This window comes from Hyperolius riggenbachi, chromosome 5, assembly GCF_040937935.1.
Source record: "Hyperolius riggenbachi isolate aHypRig1 chromosome 5, aHypRig1.pri, whole genome shotgun sequence".
Lineage (NCBI taxonomy): Eukaryota > Metazoa > Chordata > Amphibia > Anura > Hyperoliidae > Hyperolius > Hyperolius riggenbachi.
The window spans coordinates 387,725,315-387,749,796 of NC_090650.1; the positions used below are offsets into that span (position 1 = coordinate 387,725,315).

Consider the following 24,482-nt stretch of genomic DNA (forward strand, 5'->3'; position numbering starts at 1 on the left):
CTAGACTGAATGCTCAGTCGGGAATTCTTATCAGGGCTGATAACAGGCAGATTTAGCATAGAAGACTGAAACAAAGAGCAGGATAGGTGTTTACAGTCATGTTCCCATTGATATATATGGAAAAATACATGGGGGTGCTTCGCCTCTGGTTCTCTTTAAAAGGAAATAAAAATGGCAGCCTCTGTAATCCTCTCATTTCAGTTGTCCTTTAAAAACATTGCCAGGTTAGTATCAGAGATTGTACCTGGAATCGGTTTTGATGCCCAGAAGACTTCCACTTCCCTCCAAAAACTTCTCAGTGTGGTTTTAACTCTGTCCAGCAAAGCCTATGAATGTTTCTAGTGGTACATGTAGCGGAACCAAGAAAGTAATAAATGACATGCCACAAAGGTGCCTAGCCAAAGAACAAATACATACTAATAGTGGTGTGAACGCAGCAAACACAAAAAAACAACACATGGAAAACATGATGGCGAGCAATTAAACTAGAACAAGCTCAACCTAGAAGGAAGTGTTTTCGCGCTACCCTGGCCAAGAGCTGGCTGTGTTTTTATTAATCAAAAACAGCAGCAAGATCTCTGCATGCTCTGTAACCAGTAGCCCCCACGTTCTCCATGGCACAGGAAGACTGGATCCCTGTGTGGCAACCTCAGCTTAAGGTCACCACTCCCGTGTTTCACAGTCCGCCATGTTTCCAATTTATTCCCCCTGCTCATTAAACCACTGAAATGTTCTGTCTCGCGTAACAGATGGCTCTTTCAAGTTTTGTTACTCTTCCAAAATCTTTAGAGGCCTTCAAATTTGTGTACTTAAAACAGGAAACTTACTGAAAGAAAGAAAAAAAAAAGTCCTAAAGATGTGCACATTCGTGCCTGATGCCAAGCAATCTGGAAACCATGGCTGCCTGGAAATAGTTCCATCAAAGTGACAGAAATCATTACACTGGTGTTGCAGCAATAAACAGATTTTCATTCCACATGGTACTTTGCTTGTGCTGAGGAGTCTGATGGAACACAGAGTGTAACTTTTTTCCCCCCCTTTTCCTTTTGCTGCAGCTAAAAACTAATTGATTCAGTCATTGCTGGGATGGAAATCCCTTAGGCACGTAACAAACTTTACATTCTGATGGCATCAGATTGGGAAGTTGGTTCCCTCGAAATTCTGAATTAAATAGGCATATTTATCATAAATTTAAAATGCAAAGATAGAAGGCATGCAAATAAACTAGCACCTCTCTCAATCAGCATTAACAGGGGAAATTAACAGCTTAAAGTGCTACTAAAGTCTAGCATAAAAATACTATTAAAGGGCTGGTGCACACCAGAGCAGTTCTGAAGCTTTTTTTTTTTTTTTTTTTTTTTAATGCTTGCAGGAGGAAAACCGCTTGGCTAATGAAAGTGAATGGGATGGTGCACACCAGAGAAGTTCGTTTTTTCCACAAACGCAAACTCGGGGGCTGCAGCATTTTTTACATTTCTGAGGCGTTTCTGCCTCAATGTTAAAGTATAGGAAAGTGGAATACAGCTCTGAAAAATGCTATATCAGAGCGGTTTTGCAGGCGTTTTTGTTACAGAAGCTGAAGTTTCGCCGCTCCCCCCGCCTCCTCCATAGCGTCGGCCCCCGCCAGCATCCCTTCCCTCCAATCAGTAGGCAGGGAAGGGACGCAGGCGGGGACCGGTGCTATGGAGTAGGCGGGGGAGTGGCGAAACTGGCATTACAAAGGTAAACAGCTGGCTGTCGACACGCTATGTGTCACTAGCTCGGCTGATAATTTATGGGGGCATAGCACAGCGCAGAGGGGGGCTGCGGGGAAGCTGTATAGCAAAAGAGGCTGGGTATTATATGCAGACCCAGCCTCTGTCTGCTATTAGGATTCTTAGAACCCACCTCGGGTTCTCTTTAACTAATGCAGCCTGATTGGCTGAAGTCTCTTTCCCTCATGTTTTCCCCTCCCACACCTCTGTTCCTCTCTGATTGGCCAATATTTCTCATGCTGAGACAATGCACTTTCTATAGTGAAGGGTGGGCAATACATACACAATCAGGCAGAGGAGAGTAGGGCAGGAAATGACATCAGGATTGGCTTCAAAATAGCCACACTAAATGGGAAATGCCAAGAAGAGCTTTCTCTTTTTTTTATACTGTAGAAAAATCACAAAAATCAAAACGTGGACAGTGCAATACATATGCTATGTAAGTAGAGCAAGTATTTATCTACTTATATATGGGTTTTTTTCTGAGATAGTATGGCTGACCGCTCCTCTTTAAAAACCTGTCTCCCCTCTCATTATTGACTGTACAGTCAGCTTATCTGCCTAGAGGTGTGTAAACAGCCACAATTATTGTCACCCAAAGGGTTTGGGACTTCTGTCCTCCAAGGGATTTTCATGGCATTATGCTTGGCATTGTTACTTTAAGGAAAACATCAAGGGAAAAATATATAACATAGGGGTACCAGTGCTGACGCCTTTTCTTGGCTGTTGATTATATATTCTCTGTCCTTAGTAGTTTCTGGATAACTGAACCAAAGGGAGAATGCAGATCAGATGTTCACTATAGCTGCTTGCTGCAGAAACTAATAAAGCCATAAGATCAGAACCAAAGCTGGGAATCTGGCATGTTTTACTAAAGAAATAATGATGGCAGCCTTCAGGTCCTCTCAGTTTGGGTTTGTGGCAAATATAAATTAAACTTAACAAATGCCGCTATGCCTTGGTATACCCAGGGCTGTGGAGTCGGAGTTAGAGTCAAAGAGTCACTCCGTAATATGTTGGCGCTTTATAAATACAATAAATAAAGAAAGAAAGAAAGAGTCGGAGCAATTTTGGGGTATCTGGAGTTGGGGGAAAAAAATGCACCAACTCCGACCCCTAATACATTTAAAGGAATACTGTAGGGGGGTTGGGGAAAAATGAGTTGAACTTACCCGGGGCTTCTAATGGTCCCCCGCAGACACCCTGTGCCCGCGCAGCCACACACCAATGCTCCGGCCCGGCCTCCGGTTCACTTCTGGAATTTCAGACTTTAAAGTCTGAAAACCACTGAGCCTGCATTGCCGTGTCCGCACTCCCGCTGATGTCACCAGGAGTATACTAACCAGGCCCAGTATGGTCTGTGCCTGCGCAGTACGCTCCTGGTGACATCAGCGGTAGCGAGGACACGGCAACACCGGCGCAGTGGTTTTCAGACTTTAAAGTCTGAAATTCCAGAAGTGAACCGGAGGCGGGGCCGGAGCATTGGTGTGTGGCTGCGCGGGCACAGGGTGTCTGCGGGGGACCATTAGAAGCCCCGGGTAAGTTCAGCTCATTTTCTCCCGACCCCCTACAGTATTCCTTTAAAATGTAATTAAAAGAGTAAATATGATAAAATGTTCTATTTCTCAGATATAAGTAATCATAAACATATATACAGTAATGGCAGTGCTTAGTCCACAAAAATGAAATAAACCAATCAAAAAACAAGTTATTTGTGCTGCTCCAATAAAGCGGTCACCGTATACAGTAGAATTCCTTTACAGTAAATTCCAAGGGACCAGAAAAAGTAGTGTACTATATCAGAAGTTTACAGAATTGGTCATGCATTGTATATTTATACAGACGCATTTTCTGGGACCTGATGACTGAGTTTACTATATCCAGAGGTTTACTATATTCGAGTTTACTATAACAAGATTCTACTGTACTACTGTACTGTAAGTCAGACATACATATCCGATTGTGACTGTATATATGATGTGTACACAGGAATCTTTCATTTAAAATAACATCTCTGCCGTAAGACTAAAGCCTGATGTGGAGTTGAGTCATTAATAGGGATGTCAATGAGTTGCAGTTATTTATGCACCTCCTTTGTTCATTCAATCAATTAATTTGATAGGTTGTTACATTTGGGGTCAGTGACTCCCTGGAGAGCTGTTGTGAATCCACTGAGAATTTTGTGCAGACCGATTGCTGAGGAGTTGTCGATCACCTGTAAACCTGGCTCAGATCGTGCATGAAGAAAGTGTAAAATTACCGATATTCTGACCTTGAACTTAATTTCGATAGTAAAATATTGTTATTCTTTACGGATTTTTACCTAATCCTGTTACACAGAACCCTCCCTCTACTGATGCCTGACCCATAACCCTCTACCACAAACTCTTAATCCTCCCTCTCCTGATGCCTATCCCTTAAAGGGAAGGTCCAGGAAAATTAAAAATCAAAAATCTACTTACATTGGGCTTCCTCCAGCCCCTGGCAGCCATCCTGTGCCCTCGCCACAGCTTCGGTGATTCCCGGTGCCCTCAGGTGCAGATGCGCCGGGGGCACAGGACAGCTGCAAGGGGCTGGAGGAAGCCCAAGGTAAGTAGATTCTTTTTTTAAAAGCAGCAGCTTGGGTGTGTCCTTTAAAGGAATCACCAGGGAAATTTAAAAAATGAGCGTTACTTACCCGGGGCTTCCTCCTGGTAGCAGATATGTCCCTCGCTGCAGCTCCAGAGTCCCAGGATCCACTCTGTTGCAGATGCCTACCTTGCCAGGTCGGCATCTACAGCGCCGCTGTCAGTCACGCTCACGTTGTTGGGAGTGTTCCGAGGTTTAAGTAGGGGTAGAATAAGTACTGTTTATTTTATGACTCCAAATTTACCCCACAGATCTGCTTTAAAAGAGGTACAAGATAAATTAAAAAAAAAAAAAAAAAACGAGTCTGTAACGGAAGGCTCTCTGTTAATGCTGCCAGAATCAGCGGATGTCAGCGGCAACTCATCCGAAAATCATTTGAGGTCTGAAACTTTGCACCCTCAATAGGCAAAACTGACATGGTGTATTTCAAAGTGTTCCCAAACTGTGGCCACCCCCTATCTGTATCACCTCAGCCCGCCCTCAGATCAGCAGCCGTGGCCTTATAGGCAGATTCAAGGTGGGGGTGGCCACAGCTTTGGAGGACTTTGGATAAAAATGGCTGCACCGGTCTTTCCAATTGAGGGGGGGGGGAGGGGGGCGTTGGAGTTTCAGACCTCTAATGATTTACGGGCGAGCAGGTGAGTTACTGCCGGTGACACCCGCCGATCCTTGCAACTGTAGCACAAAGCTTTACAATAAGGGCTCTTTCGCCCTTATATATAACAATCTTGTTTCTCTTTCGGGGGCAAGGGCCTGCCAGTTATAGAACGGCTAGGCGCAATGGCTAAGCAAATTAAGGCTCCATAACAGACGATTGCCGGTACCCAAATTAAAGTAGCCAATACAGCAAGCGTTACTGTGAGGCCTCCTTCCTAGAAGATGCCACAGACGGTGCATACACTGTGGCATTTACCTCCCATTAATAGGGATGATCAATGAGATGCAAATTCTTCCGAAATTTTGCAAATGTATGCAGTTTGAAAATTGACCTATCAATTTAAACACAGGTTTAAATTGTTTGGTCCATTTTCAAACTGCATATACTTGCATACATTCGCATCAACTTGGAAGAATTTGCATGTCTTTGATCATCCCTACTCCCATATGACCAAAGTCTAGCTGTATGGGTCAGTCACCCTAATGTCTGTTGCCACTGCCATACCCTCTGCACTCCTCGCAACAAAACCAAAACGTAGAGGACATCTAAAACAGTCTGTATCTTCTTTTCAAAACACCAGTGGGTAATAATGGGAGTGGGAGAAGCGGCAATACACAGCGCAAGGTTTGAGATAACACAGCACATCCTATAAAGGGAATGTCATTGCGCACTGTAATTCTCTCAGTTATGTACAATTCTCATAAATGTTTCACACAAAGTATGGCAGAAGTTTAAAATATTTATACATTTTAGAAAAAAAGTTGACAATGTAATATGCAAGCTGTCTTCCTCATCAACAAAACAAGATCTTCTCTTACAGATGTTCTTACTCAAGATGCCAGAAACCCAACCTCCATCCAGGATTTAAAAAAAAAAAAAAAAAACACCACCGTAAAACAACTGTCGACTGTATGCAAATACTAAAGGAATCCTTGGAAGTCAATGCACAAGACTGATAAGTTGTAAACTCTCACAATAAATAAACTAGAATAAAATAAATAACAGTAATAGCAGTATTAAAAAAATACCAATAAATACATCTTATTTTTAATGGACACCCGAGGTGAAAATAAACTAATGAAATAAACAATTGTATCTATCATCCTTCTCCTAAAAATGACTGCTTAAGATATTCCACAGTTTTATTCTATATACACAGTTTTATTAGATCTACTTTTTAAGTGTGTACTGTTTTATTGTTTTTGCTCGAGAACACAATCATTGAAGTATGCCAGAGCTAAAAACTATGTACTATTGACTCTTTATCTCTTTCCTGCCCTCAGTAGCCATTTTCTGCTAGGAAAGTGTTTTATAGTTGTAATTTCTTATCAGTAAGGGACACACTGTAGTCTGACCCAGTCAGGAACTGCCACTTACATACCTGATGTTTAACTCTTTCAGGTAGAGAAAGAAAAAAAGGAACACAGCATAGTTTATTGTGTGTTATGCACACGTCACATGTCACCTTGGGTATCCTTTAAAGAATACATCCAGGCTGGAAAAAAAAAAAATAAAGATCCACTTACCTAGGGCTTCCTCCAGCCCCTGGCAGCCACCCTGTGCCCTCGCCGCAGCTCCCGGTCTCTTCTGCTGCAGATGCCGTCCTCGCCGGGTCAGCTTTCCGGGTCGGCTCCTTGTGTGCTCCACCGCACAGGTCACATAGTTGCACTGACGTCATAAGGACGGTACTGCGCCTGCGTGACCCAGTGGAGCGCACAAAGAGCCGACCTGGTGAGGTCAGCATCTGCAGAGGAGAAACCGGGAGCTGCGGCAAGGGCACAGGGCGGCTGCCAGGTGTTAGAGGAAGCCCAGGTAAGTGGATTTTTTTGTTGTTGCCTGGACGTATCCTTTAAAAGGGGTTCTGTGGCATGTTAACAAAACAAACAAACAAACTTACCTGGGGCTTCTCTCGGCCCCCTGTAGCTGTCATGTCCTGTGCCGTCCTCCTACACGTTCCCTGCCGCCGGTCCCGGTCTAATTATTCATCTGTCGTGACTATGCGGCCATGCATGTGCTCGCTCCCGTCACCAGGAGCTTCATGTGCAGGCGCAGTACGAGAAAACCTCGCACTGCACCTGCGCAGTAAGCTCCTGGAGACGCGAGCGTGCACTATTCGTCTTATTAGACGGCAGGGAATAGGTGATGATAGGAGGACGGCGGCGCAGGACATGACAGCTACAGGGGGCTGATAGAAGCCCCAGGTAAGTGTCAGTTTGTTTTTTTAACATGCCACAGAACCCCTTTGAGGGGAAACTGTCACTAACACATAAGGGATTATACAAATGTATAAAAAAGAGCCTTTTAATTGCCATTAACCTTAAAGAGTACCAGAAGTGACTAGTATATATTGTTACAGCACTGGGCTGTTCGGCGCAGGGCGAGCCAAATGATGGCTCTTCCTGCTGCTGCAAAACTCCCCGGCGGCGTTAAATACTATTCCCCCGCCGAGTTATCGCAACTCAGAGGGAGACGTGATTTCTTACTAAGTAATCATCTTATGCCTGGGACACACCATGCAATTTCCCATCAGATCAAATCAATAATTTCTGACAGGTCCGATCAGGTTTTTGATTGATTTTCAAGCACTTCAGTACAAAATCTATTGTAAAATCCATCAGAAACCTGATCAGACCTGTCGGCAATTAACGGTTTCGACCCGTCGACCTGATGGGAAATTGCATGGCGAGTACAGTCGCTTTCTATTTTGCTTCATTTCAAGTATTTAAAAAAAACTAGTGCTGTTATCTTTGCAAATAAGCCAGTCAAATATGGCCTGCTTTCCTGAAAAGTAAATTGAAGGTAAAAGGCTTTTTTCTATCTGTGCAAACAATTCTGATGGCATTTTAGTGCTGAAAAGTTCAGAGGGTCATTACTTCAGTTTGTTTTGCAGATGAATGAAGCAGATTTTACATCATACAGTTATGGCTGCTGTTTAAAAATGCAGCCCTCAAACTAAAAATAAATGTAGGATACTGTTCTCCTAATATGCTGTTTAATATTAGTACTACACATTCAATTGCATCATAACCCCTGTGCCCTTTATGTGACTTGATGTTACGGGTGCCATGGAAGTCTATGTCCAGAGAATACTGTACAGGAACTGTAGTGAAAATATTGCATATTGCCGATTGTAAAATGTTTTCTCACACGAATTTCCATAATAAAATTTTATCACAGGTGGTGACATCTTTATCACTGTCCTTTTCACTTTCTTTCTCTCTTTGTCTCTCTCCCCTCTCTTCGTCTCTCTCCCCTCTCTTCGTCTCTCTCCTAGGGTTAGACTTGGGGGCATCTGATTCAAAGTACCGCTGCAAAGCGTTTTGAGTGCCAAGGATGGCAGCGGATTACCCCCTGGTCCTTCTCCGGGGGTTAATCTTTTATGTATGCTTCCATCCCTACTTTATTTTATGCCTTGGTTGTACTGTTCTTACTGTATTTATCTACTGTATATACCCATATATTCTTTATGTATCTACTACCGTATTTACCACCACTGACCCTGTTGTGCCAAAACCAATTCTGGGTACAACTCACGTACTTGGTGGAATAACATTTCGGATTCTTTAGCACTAGCAAGTGATGCTTGCAGAAAGTTTGTTTCAGAGAGTTATTTTCACAGAGGAAGATAATGCTGGCTTGGCATCTGGAAAAAGCATGTTCATGACATCACATTGTGGGAGGGAATTCACCATATAGCCATACAGACCCTCTGATGCTCTATTTGAGAAAAGGTAAAGATTTCTCGTGGGGAAGGGGGTATCGGCTACTGATTGGGATGAAAGTTCAATCCTTGGTTAAAGTTTAACCAGGGACTGAACTTCATTCCAATCAGTAGTTGATACCCCCTTCCCCACGAGAAATCTTTACTTTTTCTCAAATAGAAATTGTGTTGAAACCACTCCCACAGTGTGAAGTCATGACCAAGGTCCTGACATTTTGCTGTCTGTGAACATAGTTGCATTGTGGGAAATGACAGCTTTTTCCAGCTGCCAAACAAGCAGTATCTCCCTCTGTGCATATAACTCTCAGTAACGAACATTCCATACAGATCACCTGGCAGAACTAGAAATGTCCCCACCAGAGATACATTTCAGAATGTAAATGAGGGTGAGAAAAGATTTTACAATTGGCAAATACTGACTAAATAATCTATAAATGAATATTGTAAACAATCATCAATTTTATTCATGATGTTATGTTCATTACAGCTCCTCTTTACTGTTCCTTTACATGTATGTACTCTTTCAAACCTCTTTACCTTTCTCTCACCACCCGCCCATCCCAACACTAAAGAAGGCACTATTCCCCCTAATCTCCCCCATGTTATGATAGGCAAAGAGGATAGTTGGATGTTGCGACCATTAATCTTCCTTCTCCTACTCCCCAAGTACATCAAAAAAGGGAGTTCTGGTGAGTGGCTCAGCAATGTAGGAGGTCACGAGAGGAACAGCACCAACTGGAGCTCAAGCGGCTTCAAGTGTTCTAAGCTACACACCTGCTCAACAATGTAGAGTCACATAACCCTAAAGCTGACGACCCTCACAGACTAGTTTGGTGGTCAGGGTGCACAGTTGGTTATGGGTAAGGAGGGTGTAGTATAAAAGAAAGTTAAAATGGCCGTACTGCCGTAAGTACTCACAAAGTCAAAGTCGCCATCTGGAGGAACCTTCCAGTTGTCAGGAAACACATTCTTAGATATGTGGAATTGGTCATGGACATTCTGGTTGTGGTTCTCATGAGGCTTGTTTTTGGAATCTTGCTTATCAAAGTAATCCATAAATGACGGCCGAGGAGTCTGAGGAGAGGTTGCATTTCCTTAAAAGGAAAAATAAAAAATTAGCAGGGAAACAAATATGTTAAACACAGACATATAGCCATTAATATTTAAAACACACATGAAAAAGTCTTGCCTGATTTAAATACATTTTTTGTTGTATGATATTATTTAAAGTGACAAACCTGTATATGTACATTTATAGAATATCAATTGGATAGGGACTGATCAGCTTGGCATATAGGGTCATAACCGACCTATGTATGACTAGCTTGATGCTCACTGATAACTAATTGGAGGGCATAAAGCTCCTGTGTGGCTGAGAAAAACACACTTGAGAGCAGGGTACAGATACATCTTTACATATTTATCTATACAAGTCCTATTCAGGATTAGGACTACAAATGACAACTGGTTATCTCATCAGTTTATTTTTAATCCAAGTTTGCTTTGATGTCTTTTTAGATTGGGTTTACTTAAAACAAACCTATTAGTTTGTTTAACCCTGTAGCAGCCAATTCATTTTAGCACATTTTTTTTTATTTCTAATTTGTAACATTTCCTTGCTACCACAGTAGAATCTTATTATAGCAAACTCTGATATAGTAAACTTCTGGCTATAGTAAACTTTAGGTCCCAGCAAATGTGTCTGTATAAATATACAATGTATGACCAAGTAAACTTCTGATATAGTAAACAACTTTTCCTTGTCCGTTGGAGTTTACTATAAAGTTATTGTACTGTAATTAGTACTGCTGTAATGTGTATTTATGGCCACTTGTGGGCAATGTGAGACAATAACAGAGGACTTCTGATTTCAGTTTCTATATCCTCTGCTAGCAGAGGGACGTAAAAGCATTCCAAGAATTTACAGCACAAGTTCTGCCAGCTGAGGTCAAAAGCAGTGCACATTCTCAAAATGAGATAATTCCCTTGAAGCTGCTAAGGCGTTAATAAATATGATGATACTTACCTTTAAAAATGTGTATATTTTTTCACAACAGCTATAGCCCTGGTTTCAGGTATGGGGGGTCTATTGCTAACCTCTACTAGCAGCATAATTAAAGAACCCTAAAGAGATTTAATTTCTACAATGATTTCTTCTTTAGTTTTTCAAAAATCACTGAGGCGGCAGACTTGCCCCATTTTCGCACGGATGAGTAAAATGAACTTTCCCTTCTCTCGGCTCTCGTGGCTAATTTGCCTGGATGTGCATACTACTCAACTTAGCTCAAGCTTGGCTTCAATTAGCGGATGTCCCTGGAAAACCTTTTCAGCGGAGCTCCACCGCTTGTCATGTTTTGGTGTCCCCAGAGAAAGCACATGGCATGTTAAGGCGAAGAAGAGCGTTCACAGAAGGAATTCTCTAGCGGAGGACGTCTCTTGAACAGGGCTTTCTAAAGTCCACATCATTGGCTGTTTATGATTAGCGTTATAATTAGCTTGTCCAAAGAAAAGAACCGCATTCAGACTTTTCTTATAAGTTCCATACAATATGATGATTGTATCCATACATTTCCACTATACCAGCTGCGTGAGCTTATCCCAATTTGGAATTTTTATTATGGTACTGGGCCTAGCAAAATGCTTAAAGTGCAAGTTCTCCTTTATGAGAATAGCTAATAATAAACATAATACATTTTCCTGATGGTTTGTCGCTTTAAAATGACTCAAGAGACTTTTGTCAAAGTCAACCACAGACTAATTTTAGGTTCATTATTCTTTTTGTGACCAAAATCCCCTTACCCGTTCATAAACAAGACAAGACACAAAACATTTATATTGTATTTTTCTCCTAACAGACTCAAAGCGTTGCAGCCACTAGGAAGTGTTCAGTAGGCAGTAGCAGCCTTAGGGAGTCTTGCCCAAACTCCTCACTGAATAGGTCCTGGCTTTCTGAACAGGAAGAGCTAGGATTTGAACCCAGAGCTCCGGTGTCAGAGGCAGAGACCTTAAAGCGGTTCCGAGATGAAAAACTACCGTAACTATAACAAGTAACTTGTCTATATAGCTTATCTAAAGTTTAGATAGTTTACACAGCATATCTAGCTGCAAACAGCTTCAAAAGTTTATGATTATTTATTCCTGTGATACAATGAGGGCAGCCATGTTCTGTTTGTCACATTGTCACAGGCTGAGGGCTGGAGACGCTATCAGCTTGCCTGTGTGTAAATTCAGTCCTCTCCTCCTCCCTCCTCCACTTTGCCTCTGAAATCAATGGCTAGTAACCTCCTCCTTCTCTGGCCCAGACTGAGCTCCCATAAGCCCCTGCTACAGTGCCAAGGCACAAAAGGAGCTGTGGGCAAGGCTTGTTTAGTTTATAGGGAATTAGAGTATCAAAACAAAAAAAGTATTTGGTTTGAGGAATGCCCTATAAACTATATGAAAGTAAACTAAAAGTAAACTATATGAAAGTAAACTATATGAAATGAGTAAAAGTTTATCTCGGATCCACTTTAACCAGTACACCAGCCAGCCACTGGGTATAGTTGATGGTCCCTCAGCAGGAGAACACTAGTTACGGCTCTCGTTCAGGCTATGTGACCTGCATGGCAGTACACCGCGTTAAACATATTGTCCAATACGCAGGAGGGTGAGCCACTTCACAGGAAGCAATGTGTTGGATTGCAGTAACCGCCAATTTCTAATTTGTAATCTTAGCAATATGTGTACTTATAAAGTTAGAATGGTTTTATGTGCTGCCTGTTTATTTAGCTGGACCCATTGCAGTAACACACCCCTGCACGTTGGTGCTGTCCATTTTTCTCGTGCCTACCAGCAGTAAAGATGCTGACCTGCAGGCTCACGGTGGTTAAAAGAACATGAATCATTTTTTGATTTATCTTCTATTTTTTAACATCTCACATTGCAATGTACTGATTTTTCCCCTTACTACTATCTTACAGTAACGTTCCTCATTAAATGCAGCAATACAGTGTGGGATTAAATGTCAATAAGCATTCACAAAAGACAGCATGGCCTATAATGCACTACAATGAGAGAACCTTTCCGTTCGGTCTTGTGCACACTATGCAATGCTGGTGACTGTTTGTTACACAATATATTTGCTACACCTCTCATCAAACTACCTGGATCTTTTCTAAAGGACTCTAAGCAAAGGCATGCTGGACATCTTAAAGTGAACCTCCAGACTAAAAATCTATTCAGCAGCACTGAAAAGGCTTGGTGTTTCTTTAACAGTTTCACAGCTTCAGAACTTTGTTTTTCTTATCCAAGTCTCATTTTTAGCTGCACAGAAGAAAACTGCCCGGGCATTTTTCCCCTGATGCTGTGCAAAGCATGATGGGATTTCCAATGTTGTTGTTCTCCTTCTGCTGTTTTGGCGCAAAATTGTTTTTTTTTATTTTGAATTTGAGATTTGAAGTCTAGCGTGCGCAGCTGGGAGGGGTGATCAGGACACAGGACAGTTGGAACTGTGTATCATGCTCCCTGTTACCTCCTTCCAACCAAAAAGATGGCTGCCCCATGAAAAAAGAGCATTTGCCTGTTCTTTTAAAACAGGGTGGGTAAGAGATTATATTACCTATCTATTTTAACTGACATAACAAATGTAACTTAATGACAGTATGTTTGTTTAGGCTGAAGGATCCCTTTAATCATCCTGCTACGTGAAGTGAGAATGCTATATATATGTTGCCAATCTGCTATGTGCTTCGCTGCCTTGCTTTCACCTTGCTGCTATGTGCATTTGAACTACATATGAACTAGTTACTCCTGGTGTGTTATGCTGGAGTAGCCCAGCTCCACTGAGATTAGCAGATGATTTTCTGCACTGTCTGCTGTGCCGATTTGCACTAAACCTTACCAAATACCAAGCATCCTTTTTAAGCAATTATAGAACTTTGAACTGAGGGGGCATTGCGTGCAGTACGGCCCTTGGTTGCAGTTGAGGTGGGGTGTGTAGTTTGAAGGTTGCATGGCAGGGTGGCCATTCCATGTGTTTTTAGCTTGTATTCCTGCTATTACTAAAATCTTTATTTACCGGTAATACTAATAATTTGAATATTTTGATTATACTTATTCTGTTTATGGTCTTAAAGGACTTACGAAGCGAACAGTCAAAAAAAAGTTATTTACCTCATGGCTATTGCAGTCCTCATTGCAGACTATAAGCACCTCCCTTGTCACTGTCCGGCGCTCTGTTATCATAATCCACGCTGTAGTGCAGGTAAAATTCCTTTGCTGACACTAGTTAGGAAGTGTAAGTTTGTTAATTAAAAGGTTTTCCCCATCCATTATATATATTTCTAATAATAAAACTTACACTTCCTAAATAGTGCCAGCAAAGGAATTTACAAGTCACGTCTCCCCACACTCAGCGCTGCTTGTCTCTGCTGAGGAGGTGCGGCTGACTTTTACCTCAGTCAGTCATGTGAGCGGCCGTGGCACGCCCACATGACGTAGAGCTGAGCGCAGGGAGCCAGGAAGGGCCAGGGATAGGAGATAAAACCTGCACAGCGCACTAGCGGCTAAGAAAACTGTGCAGACGCAGGGTTTTTAAAGTGGCGATTTTAATCGCAATCTGATACGGCGACCTTGGGGAGGGTCGGGGCCTGCACTACAGCGTGGATTATGATAACAGAGCGCCAGACAGTGACCTGGGAGGTGCGGATAGTCTGCAATGAGGACTGCACTGGCCATGAGGTAATTAACTTTTTTTTGACTGTTCGCATCGTAAGTCCTTTAAACATTATATTAGTTGGCACTTACTGTATGTTCTACCATACTTTATCCACTCCTTGTTTTGGTAATTGATCTGCCAGGATATTTATCTATGGCTGTGCATGTGCTCCTTTGGACTCTTGCATGGGGTCCATGGATAACACAGAAAGCTTGACGATGCCCCTACAGCTTACCATAATTTGCAACTAATATCAGGGTTCTTAAATTGCTATGAAACTCAGCATATCCTCTTTGCTCTAAAGGATTATTTATTGCATAAAATATACTACCACATAGAAAAAAATTGTAGCAGAACAGCATTCGAACAGTTAAACACAACACTGTGTTGTTCAATGGAAAGCTCCTTGCTTCAGTGGGCAGCTTCTGGCTGCATCTGAAGAAGTGATAACATATTTTGTTTACATTCCTTTTTCAGATACAGTTAGTAAACATTAGCAAACTGCCGAAGCTGAGCTTTATAACATTATCTTTATGTTTACGCTCCTTTTTCTACTACAATTAGTATACATTCCTAGCTGAGCTGAAAATGATCTCTCTCTCTCTCTCTCTGCTGTAGAAGCAGAGAGAGCTTAGAAGTGATCACTAGATAGATTTTAATATATAAATACAGCAGCTATGCACTAAAATGCAACGGCAGCTTTCAGAGCATATAAACTGTACTTTAGGAATTTGTAATTTGTAGACAATCTTACTTGTGCACAAAAGCAAATATGATAACCAAATGGGTAATAAAAAGTAGGAAAATTATTTTTTTAAATGGTATGCCTCAGTTTTTTCCCACTTTAATTATATTCAAGGACATGTATTTTACAGACCTGCCAGCAGAAACCCAGAGTTCACTTTTGTATTGTATTTCTTAAGAAACTGTTAGCCTATTAAATTATACTTTCACCAGTAATTAAAGGTGGAAAGTATATCAGAGACTACAACGCCACCATCTGGCTGCATTAGCTGTGGAGTTTTGGAGGGATTAGATCTCACCACAGGCTTCCCAGAGATAAGAGAATCGTGACTGAGTCTGCCAGTAACTATGGAACTACGGATAAAGAGAAGAAATCAGTTTTGGGTGGAGTAGCTGAGCTGTGTGAAAAATAAAGCCAAAACCACTACTCTGGTATCTGTATGGAAATCCTGTATTTTGGCCAAAACGTCTACTCTGTTAAACACCGTGGTGATAAATGCAGTAAATAATGCCGATTATTGAGCTTGATTTATTCCATACTTGAGTCGAAGTGCTAATCCCATTTTCCTAGGTCTCCCATGTGAGAAAAGAACTTAGCGCTGTTTTCCACGACTCAATACTTCTGGGCAATCTGTATCTGGAACGAGTGCAGGTTTTTCTCTCTCCAAAATCCTTTTAGCATGCTGGTTTGGGAAAGGGGGGGGGGGGGGGGGGGGGGGGGTCGGGGGGAGAGAGACCAGTGCACTATATTAAAATAACACAGATGAGGAGCAGTTTATTATTCCTGGAGCAAACAATGAATTTAGAACTTTAACCGAGCAGACCTCTGGTGTATCTGAAAACAATTAATATTAATATATTGCATTAATTATTTACTTCCACTCGAGAGCTTGCGGGATAAGAGCAGCAAAAGGATAATGAATTAAAGATCAGCCTTTTAAATGAAACGCTATACAAAAATCAAGGCAGGGAACGCATCGCGGCACCGTATAAAAACAGCGGCCGTACAGTGGGGCGGCTAAAAATAGCACGTTAATAGAATGCGTAAAGATGATATTCGTGGCATTTCACCACAAATGACCATTAAGGATGATGAGTAAGGAGGTATATCGGAGGCCGATACATATTCCTGCAGGCGAGAGGGTTTATATAAAGTGTGGAACACTCAATTAGAGATGAGCCGGCACTGTCAGGGCAGAAGGATGTCATGGTTTTGCCTGCAGGGTGTGCTGACAGGAAAGCTCAAACAGCAGGATTCACTGTATGTGGGCGGCAAAGAGGGGAATGACTACTGAGTATTCTACAGTGAATAAATGCTGACATACTGCTGCAGAACGGGTATCCAGTGTTTATTTGTAACAGTTGGTCAGCCAATACGCAACTACACTGTAACAGCTCTCTGAAGGGCTCAACTGTATAGACAGTATCAACATGTCTCAAATGAGATTACAGTTAACAACAAGTTAAATAACTCAGTTATGAAAGATTAGAATCTTCCTTGAGAGCATATACGCCACCTGCTAGACTGTACAGAGATATTAAGGGGCCAAGACAGGAAGGCATAAAGGAAAGCTCAAGTACCCTATATACTCGCATATAAGCCGACCCGCATATAAGCCGACCCCCCAACTTTTACCTAAAAAAGCAGGGAAAAATAATTGACCCCCATATAAGCCTTGGGTAGGAAATGCTGGATTGGTGCAGGCCGCGTGATCCCCCCAGTGTGTCCCAGTATAGCTAGTATAGCGCCCAGTATGGGTAGGTAGTGCCTCAGTATAGCTAGTATAGTGCCCAGTATGGGTAGGTAGTGCCAGAGTATAGCTAGTAAAGTGCCCAGTATAGTGCCCAGTATAGCCAGTAAAGTGCCCAGTATAGTGCCCAGTATAGCGCCCAATATAGCGACCCCCCCCCCCCCCCTGCTACTACCTGTTCAGCCGGCGGCCGCTTCCTCTAATCCGGATTCCCCTCTCGCTCTGCTCTCCATCATGCGTATAAGTGTATCACAGCAGCGCGCCCGGCGTTGCTGCTGTGACGAGGCAGGAGAGAGCGGTTCCCCTGGTAATGGCGATACACATCGCCGTTACCAGGGGAACCATTCTCTCCTGCCTCGTCACAGCAGCAGCGCCGGGCGCGCTGTTGTGATACACTTATACGCATGATGGAGAGCAGAGCGAGAGGGGCACCCGGATTAGAGGAAGTGGTCGCCGGCTGAACAGGTAATAGCAGCGGCGGCCGCGGAGGGAGCGGGCAGGGGGGGGGGGGGGGGGGCCGCGGACCACCACCCACGACTCGCATACAAGCCGACCCCGCAACTTTTGGCCCCCTTTTTAGGGGTAAAAAATTTGGCATGTATGCGAGTATAAACGGTATGTAAGCAGAAATGAAATGGATGGTAATGATGCATTCTAGGTAGCCTTGTCACAATGACTGTTGGGTAATTTCGTAAAAATGTCTTTTTTCTGATCTTCAGTGGCTCTCTGATACTGGCTGGATTCTAACATGCATGTCTAGCCAGGTCTTCTCATTGTGTTACACACCAGCTTCTATGAGGAAGATTACCAGGTCAAGTGTCAGGTTCTACTAGGTTTGTCACTCACTTCATAGATCTGCCGAGACTACATAGAGGGTCGTTCTGTAAAAACCTGACAACAGTTATGGAGGTAAAATGGTGTATGAAAGTTTGTGGTTTTAGAATTGCCTTTATTTTTACGTGACAGAAAACGTCATCTGAAATTGTAAAAAGATCCAAGTCAGCGGAGACGGTTGATAACGACCGCCTCAGCCAACAATTCAGCGTATGTATGGAAGCCTCCGACCGCTGGCACCCAAGCCATCCGCTAGGCGGATCTACTCACCCAATCGGCGGCCAACTTGTTTGAAGACACTGCTGCCCTGGCCGCTGCGTGACATCACGTACACGCCGCTCCATTGTCCCTCCGCAACCCCACATAGCTACAGTATGCGCCATCAGCTACTTAGCTGACACGAGTCTGTACTGGCCGGCCCAGCAATGTTGCACAAGGTGATAGGGTACAGATTCCCGATGGGCGACATTAATCACAGGTGTGTGCGCAACTTAAAAACAGTGAGTGCCCAACTTGGGACTTTGTCCTGCAAAAAAATAGCATTCACTATTCACTTTCATGCTGCCAGACTACTTTAAGTGAAAGCGAACGTGAACTCAGAAAGTCCTCTCTGCTCTAAAAGATAAACAGTATAATCACCTTCAGGCCTCTTGCACACTGCAAGCGATTCCGATTCAGATTCCGCTTTTTAATCAGTTTTTACATCCGATTCAGATTCCGATTTGCAGTTCGCTCCCTGCACACTGCAAATCGGAATCTGAATCGGATGTAAAAACTGATTAAAAAGCGGAATCGCTTGCAGTGTGCAAGAGGCCTCAAACAAAAAAGCATGTATTTGTTACAGCTGATACAAATCCTAAAATAACTCTGCACTGTTTCTACTTGCTGATTCATGGAAGCAGACTGTGCTTTCAAATAAGCCATGTGACACAGGAGAGCTCAAATTACAACTTGTGATTAGACACAAATCAGGGGGAATTTTAAGAGGCTAAACTCACTAAATACATGCAGGGTGCATTTCTCGGTTTTCCTTCTGTCCTGTACAAGAGTTCAGGTCCACTTCACGGATAACTCCTTTGATTTGCCAGTTGTTAACATTTCTTTTCACAGTTGAAAAATAAATAAATCAGAAAACAAATTTGCAGTTATGTCCACTAAACTAAAAAGTCTTTATTAACCATTAAAATGGCTAATTCTCTAGACAAATGTGTAAAGATGTCGCGAAAATCTTAAAATTTAAAACACATACAAATAAAAAGTACATTTCTTCCAGAGTAAAATAAGCCATATATTACTTTTCTCCTATGTTGCTGTCACTTACAGTAAGCAGTATAAATCTGACATTACTGACAGGTTTTGGTTTAGTCCATCTCTTCATGGGGGATTCTCAGCCTGGCCTTTATTCTTTATAAAGACATTCCCTGAAAAAGATTTATACAGAGATGCACACGTTTTTTGGCCGTTGGACGGAGCAACTGCCATTCACCAAGTGCTTTTAAAAATACAGAAAACCCCGAGAACCCCCCATAAGAAGATGGGCTAGTCCAAAATCTGTCTGTAATGTCAGATTTCTACTACTTACTGTAAGTGACAGCAACATAGGAGAAAAGCAATTTATGCCTCATTTTCCTCTGGAAGAAATGTACTTCTTATCTGTATGTGTTTACATGCATTTTAATTTTTAAAATTTTTGCAACAGAGGTCCTTTAAAAAATGTAATTGGCAAAAAGTAGCAGCTGAATCATCCACCTTTAAAATTAGAACGGTTTTAAATGATCGAGCCCCCACTTGGCAGTCGCACAGCACAAACAGAAACTTAATTAAGCAAAGTGTATAAAAATGTTTTTCAGTACATAAAGAGTTCATTACATTTACGTCAGTGGGGAGCTGCCTGTGTTCTAGCAGCGGAGTGCAAGGCTCCTTTCACATGAGCAGCTGAACTTCCAGCCACTGATTTGATGGGCAATGCGCACCATCTGGTAGCTATGTAATATGACAGAAGGGCGGCATTGATGACCACATGTCTGCAGGTGACAAGAGGCAGTTACTGCTTAGCCTAGTGGGTGACTGTCACTCACTACAATTGACATGTAGGTAATAGGCACCACCCCATGACCTGTGCAAAGTGGTCTCTCAGGGGCCTGGCAAAATTAACAGGATCCGCTGATGGGGATGAACTACCAAATTCTGCAAAGTTCCGATTTTGACGTTTACGATTAGAAATCGGCTTTCCACTACGGAAATCAGTATGCAGAAATCAGAATTCTGAGACCCACAAACTGTTGGCCAATCACAAGAAGTATTGGGCCAATCAGAGAATCCAGAGTGCACCACGGAAAATAGAATACCGCAGAATTTTTTAGGCTAATCACAAGACTCAGAAGTACTGGGCTAATCAGAGAATGCGGAAGCGTACTGCAGTTGCCAAATGGGAATGTGGATTATGCAAAATAGCATACATCCGCAAAAATAGAGATTTCCCCCAAAAAAACGTATTTTTACAATAAACAAACAAAAAAAAAAAACATTAGGTGGAAATCGGAAAGTCAGAATTGGTAAAACTTGTGGTAATGCAGAAATCGGTCAGAAATCGGCATTTGTGACCATCCCTATCAGCTGACAGAAAGTGGATGCAATGCTGTCCGCTGCCCGTGTGGAAGAGGCCTTAGTGCTAGAGTCATTTGCACAGTTCAATATTACCCAGGCCTCCCATGCAAAGAAAAAGGAAATACATTTTTTTGTTTTGACAGTTCTGAATCTCTGAATGAGCTGGACATTGGAATGAGCAGGATGAGAAGCATAAGAGCCGATCTTTTTGCAGGTTGTGTAGTGAGGAAAAGCTGCAGTCAGCAGGCCTTCCTCGCCGATCAGATGATGCAGTGCAGTCTCACGTTCTCCAGCTCTGTGTTTAAACCAAACCAGACAGCCAGTGAACATGACTGAAGATTGAAGCACAATATGTCTGTGGCATGCTTGGTTATTTCAGCTGCCTCAGATAGTACATCTTCTGATTGGCTTTCTTCGTGATGTGTTCAGTGTAGACTTTCCATTCTAGATTCTGGAAGACTATGCTTCCAAGAAATTCTAATTGGCTATCAGCTGATCCAATTTTGGTTTGAGGAGAGGACGGTTTTTTGTCCTACTATTCAACCCAATCTCCACAAAGTTGAGAACTGATAAAAGCACTGATAAAAAGGTTAGTGCTCCAGTCTGCTAAACAGAAGGGGATAGTGGTAGAAATTTGGCAGGCAATAGTTTTAAGATAGGAACTAATTTCCTGGCAGAGTTAACAGGGGGCAGCAGTTACGGAAGTGTTCACAGTGCCCGTTGCATTCCTTGTAGCAGCAGGAACGCAACGCAAAGGGTCAGAGAACAGGCACTGCACGTTATCCACGTGTTACGTCCCATACAGTGAAATATACAGTTAAATGAAACGCGTTCTTCACTATAACCCTTAATGCCAGGGCTGTGGAGACGGAGTCGAGGAGTTAGAGCAATTTTCGGTTACCTGGAGTCGGAGGCGGTGGTTTCAATAAACTGAGGAGTCGGAGTCAGATGATTTTTGAACCAAATCCATAGCCTTAGTAAAAAATAAACTAAGGAGTCGGAGTCGAGGAGTCAGAGCAATTTTGGGTACCTGGAGTCGGGGGTTTCATAAATGGAGGAGTCCAAGTCGGATGATTTTTGTACGGACTCCATAGTCCTGCTTAACACTTTGCGGTGCATTCCACAGCGTGTTCAGTTATACCGCAATGCTCCCGCCAAACTGAACGTCGCATAGGTGGTGCACTGCAGTGCGGTAAGCCATGTTATGAGGCGGCCATTACACCGCACCACTGTGAATGGAGCCTTAAGCTTCATGTTTTGCAAACGACGGGGTGGAGAATGTTTGCTTTTAGGCTGGTTCAGAGATCAAGGTTAGGATCAGAACAGGTTGGGTCATATGTTGGCGATCGGATGAACAGATGAAGCTTAGGCCCCTAAAACTAGTGGATCAATTTATAGTGTCTGAAATTCAAATTGTATATGAACATTTTAGAAAGAAAATATAAAGCAGATATGTAAACATAAAATGACACTTCTTGCCTCTCTGAAAACAGGGCTGTTGAGTCAGAGTTGGAGTCAAATCAATTTTGCATACCTGGAGTTAGAGTTGGGGTTTTATAAACTGAGGAGTCAGCATCGGATGATTGTTGTACCAAATCCACAGCCCTGGTAAGAATTAGACTAAGGATTCAGAGCCATTTTGGGAACCTGGAGTCAGTGGTTTCATCAACTGAGCAGTTAGTCGGCGTTGGATAATGTTTGTACAGACTCCACAGCCCTGCTTTAAAATGAAGCACGGATAGGAATACAGCACAGTCCCCAGTATCTGGAAACCAGCAGGGAGCGTCTGATGCTGGATACATGTGCTTGCCGGCTGAAAAAGCACAGACCTCCAATTTCCCCCGTCCCCTTCAGCATAATATATTCACCAAGCCTCCAGCAAAAAATTTTAGCCCTCCTGTAGCTCCTAGCTGCTTTCTGGCATCCTCCGTAAACTTGAATGGGGTTAGGCGACACGTCGGGAGCCGGAAGCACCCCTCCCCTAAATAAAAACCCCTGAGCAGAGTCCCCATTATCCCTCCCAGGCATGCCGGTTGGTTGAGTCTTCCAGTTGCCTGAGTTCCGGATAACGAAGACTTTGCCATTTATTGCTCAGCTTATGGAAATTCTGAGTTGGAGACGGAAGTTTGAAGTTCATGCTAATAAGCAGCAGCTAAACCACATCTTTCCTGTGCTGCGCGTCTCGGAGGAGGTATATTTTGTAAACAAAAGCCATTGGGAGAAACCATCCATAATTCTGGTGACTGTTATGGAAAAAGGAGAGGCCAGCCAGCCAGCACAATACATTCCCTGCTTGTGTGCAGCGAGAGGACTCCAAGGACCGCATGTAATTACAGGTTCATCTCATAAACCCAAAGAGAAACACGTGGCCACACATTCACTCAGCCATGGCTTGTAATTGGACTCTGGTGAACATTAATAAATCACACAAATACTTCTTACTTTTAATGATGAGATATTTGCACTTTAGTCCTTAGACAAACAACAGATTTGACTGCAGTTTGTTTCCGATTCACCCATTAAAGCGGACCCAAACCAAAACATTTTTACATTCAAAATATTAAGTTGCGCCACTCTGACACATACAAAGATAAATAAACACTCCTTCAAGCCTATGAGCATTTCAGTGCATGCTTTTCACCCTTCTCTTTTCATAACTAGGATTATACAGGTGGCAGCCATTAGCAATTCCTCCTACTCCACCAGTCTGCTGGATTCTGTCCCGGCAATAAGAAAGGAAGGGAGGGGTTCCTCCAATAAATGTAAAATATTTTATATTTGTCATTATGCAGCTGAAAAAAAGGCTGCTATTATTATTATAATTTAGAAAATAGATTTTATTTCTGAAATCTTGTATTTTTAATTTGGGTCCACTTTAAAGCCCGGTACTGTGCCTAACTCCACTACAAGTCAGTACAGTACACTACACCACTACCCAGTCCCCCTGGGCACTGCACAGTTCCTGCAGTTAGGCAAAACAGGTTTGTGGGAAAATCACGTGGGAGATTCACGTCTCCAGAACTTCCAGTCCAATCGCAGCATGTAGAAACACACCCCACTTATATAGGGTGGGGCTGAAATAATTCTGGAACGCAATCTTTATCCTCTGTGCACACGCAGCACTAACTTTTGGTTATGTGCCTGGTATTATGTTTGGACGAGAGTAGTGTTCTAGGTGATGATGATTGGACGGCTGTGTACTATTAGGAACTATTGGTAGAACAGTAGTGATTGGTTGATGGTCAGCCTTCTAAGCAGAGTAGGTGATCTATAATATACATACACTTTGCTATATTACATGTCTATCCTTTTGTCTTATTTGATTTTGTGTGTACTGATAGGGTATATCAATGTGTATACTGTATTATAATTAAAAAGGCTAAGGCTTTTGGTGTTGCTATAATTTTCAGTGCAGTGTTTCCAGTTACCTCAGAAAATGTGTATGCTTCACTGTAATGGTTCAACACCAGGGATGAGCAGAAACTACGCCAGTGCGAATTTACGCATCGTAGTTTGCATCTACGCATTGTAGTTCATAGGTGAAGTTGCAGAACTACGCTTACGAATTTACGCGTAGCAACGTACCGCTACGCGTAGCTTACACCTACTACGCGTAGTTAACATGTGTATTGCATAGTGAACTACGTATGCATTACTCGCGTCTATTTTTCCGCGTACGATTGTATGCTTACTTATGCATTGGAAAGGGGAATGTACGCATAGAAGAGTTACCGGGATAAGCATCTAAAGAGGAATTAATGCGTAAAATTTTCTGCATACAGGCATAAGCACCCGCCTACACTACGCTTCGCACTACGCGTAATTGCGTATTTTAACGCGTATTCTACGAAATGCATACGAAGCGAATATTTGATTTCGAAGCCGTAGTTTGGCGAAACGTAATTGCGTAAAACTACGCGTAGTTCCAGCGTAGTGAAGTTGGCTGACTACGACCATCCCTGTTCAACACCTCTAACACACTTCATGCACTGTGAACGTCAGAGGTTACATTGCAGTGTGATGTTCCCCGTTACAATGTGACTGGAACGTTGCACCGCAATTCTCCACTGTGACCATAGCCTAAAGCTCG

At 42.6% G+C, this 24,482-nt stretch overlaps 1 protein-coding gene across 3 annotated transcripts in view; it reads right to left on the reverse strand.

Moving 5' to 3' along the window:
* Nucleotides 1-24,482, reverse strand: part of STK3 (serine/threonine kinase 3) — a 308,764-nt gene that overhangs the window by 80,826 nt on the left and 203,456 nt on the right. For all 3 annotated transcript variants that reach the window (XR_011020954.1, XM_068237715.1, XM_068237716.1), the window contains exon 10: nucleotides 9,680-9,855. Coding sequence is in view for 2 of the 3 variants with exons in the window: in XM_068237715.1 (XP_068093816.1) it covers nucleotides 9,680-9,855 (176 nt within the window). In the remaining variant the exon portion in view is untranslated. The remainder of the gene's footprint in view (nucleotides 1-9,679; nucleotides 9,856-24,482) is intronic.